This window comes from Centroberyx gerrardi, chromosome 1, assembly GCF_048128805.1.
Source record: "Centroberyx gerrardi isolate f3 chromosome 1, fCenGer3.hap1.cur.20231027, whole genome shotgun sequence".
NCBI lineage: Eukaryota > Metazoa > Chordata > Actinopteri > Beryciformes > Berycidae > Centroberyx > Centroberyx gerrardi.
The window spans coordinates 37,686,315-37,687,936 of NC_135997.1; the positions used below are offsets into that span (position 1 = coordinate 37,686,315).

Sequence of the window (1,622 nt, forward strand, 5' to 3'; positions counted from 1 at the left end):
ATTTTTTTGGAGTAATTTTATGGATATATTTTGCCCTTTTTGGAACGGACCGACTGACTTCAGTTGTTTTGGAGCGGTTGTGCTGTGTGTTAACATGGACTAACAGACTTCACCTGTGTTTCAACATGAGGGGGAGGACAGACTGACTGAATGTTCATTTTTGGGCGAACTACTCCTTTAAAGACTTCACATCATCTACGTTGAACTCACTTTGAATTAATCCACACATCTCTATCTTCATTCCTTTGAAACTCTTTATTAGTATTTCTTCCATAGAACTTTTTTCAGTGTGTACAATGCAGTGATTGATCTTAATTGTTGAACCAATCAAACATATAGGGTTATACATTAACACATTAATATTCAAGCATAACACTAACACATACACAAACACACAGCTTAGCCCTCAGACACAGATGAAATCAAAGACAATAGATTGAATGAAGTAGACGGATGATGTAAGAACCTTTCCTAATGTTCTTAGCAGCCGTAGAGCCGGTTGATCCTCTGGATGTCGATGCGGGACATGCCCTGCCTCTGGCCGATCTGGACCCTGGGGTTGGGGATGGGGGTGATGCTGTCCCTCCCGTACTGGACGGAGAAGGCTGTTCTCCCATAGTGCATGATGGAGGAGTAGTCGTAGGGAGTGCCTAGGTTGTTGGTGCGCTGCCTGTGGAAGTTGTAGGCCATCCGCGGGTCGATGTTCTCCCAGTTGATGCGGACGTACTGGTCGCGGTCGCTCCTGGTCTGCTCGTGCTGGAAGCCCAGAGCGTGGTTGATCTCGTGCTGGATGATGCCGTGGTAGAGGCAGCCCTGCTTGTTGAGAGAGAGGACCTGCATGCCTCCCGTTTTGCCCAGAGACGAGAAGCAGCCGTCTCTGTTCTCGATGCTGATGAAGTCGCGCTGGTTCGTACGGGGAACGAAGCGGATGCAGGTGCTGCTGTGGAAGGACTTCATGGCCCTGTCGATCTTCTGCTTGTCCCAGCTGGAGAATACGCCGCTCATTGTGAAGGGGATGGTCACCATGCCGTTGGAGGCTTTCCTCCACAGGCAGCTGTTGCTCCAACACGTCATGGCGTTTCTGGTTCTGGGTGCCACCAAGTCACCCTCCAGCAGGATCTCACTGGAGCCGTTGTTGGAGGCCAAGATCCTGGTGCCGATGTCTACAGCGTCGGCCTCGGGGTCGTCAACTTGGGCCTCGGGGTCGTCAACTTGGACCTCTGACCCGCTTCCTTCCTCCATGAAAGGAAGAGCCCGGGAGAGGCCGAGCAGCAGCAGCAGGAGGCCCAGAGAGGGATTCATCTTCAGGTTTTTGTCTGGTAGCTTCTGGGCTCTGAGCTTCTCTGCAAATGTCCTGGAGATGCTGTGGAGAGACTCCTTGCAGCTTGATGCTTGAGTCTGCTCAGTCCTGCTCTTTTATACTCTTCTTAACAGGTGTGTCTGCTGGAGGATTAAGGGTTGGGGTCCAGACTGCTAGGCCTAAATAAACCTCTGAAGGGAGGACGCCACGGACAAACCCACAGTTTCAACATGGTTTCTTATTTCTGCTCATTAAAAGGATGACGAGGGCTGGTTTACAGGGACATATTTATCTAAACACCTGATGATGAATGCTTAAAGAA

At 50.1% G+C, this 1,622-nt stretch overlaps 1 protein-coding gene across 3 annotated transcripts; it reads right to left on the minus strand.

Moving 5' to 3' along the window:
* Positions 1 to 480: 480 nt before the first annotated feature.
* LOC144542136 (high choriolytic enzyme 1-like) lies at positions 481 to 1,305 on the minus strand. 3 transcript variants are annotated; one of them, XM_078287785.1, is made up of 2 exons: positions 1,219 to 1,302; positions 481 to 1,176 (listed from the first exon to the last, which is right to left on the minus strand). In XM_078287785.1, the coding sequence occupies exons 1-2, from the start codon at positions 1,300 to 1,302 to the stop codon at positions 481 to 483; spliced, it is 780 nt and encodes a 259-aa protein (XP_078143911.1). The 3 variants fall into 3 exon arrangements, with proteins under 3 accessions (XP_078143911.1, XP_078143891.1, XP_078143929.1); XM_078287765.1 differs by having other exon boundaries at positions 1,213 to 1,302; XM_078287803.1 differs by having other exon boundaries at positions 481 to 1,305.
* Positions 1,306 to 1,622: the final 317 nt, after the last annotated feature.

Excerpts from the sequence above, each read along its gene's own strand:
- LOC144542136 (XM_078287803.1), bottom strand. The coding sequence starts at position 1,302 with ATGAATCCCTCTCTGGGCCTCCTGCTGCTGCTGCTCGGCCTCTCCCGG.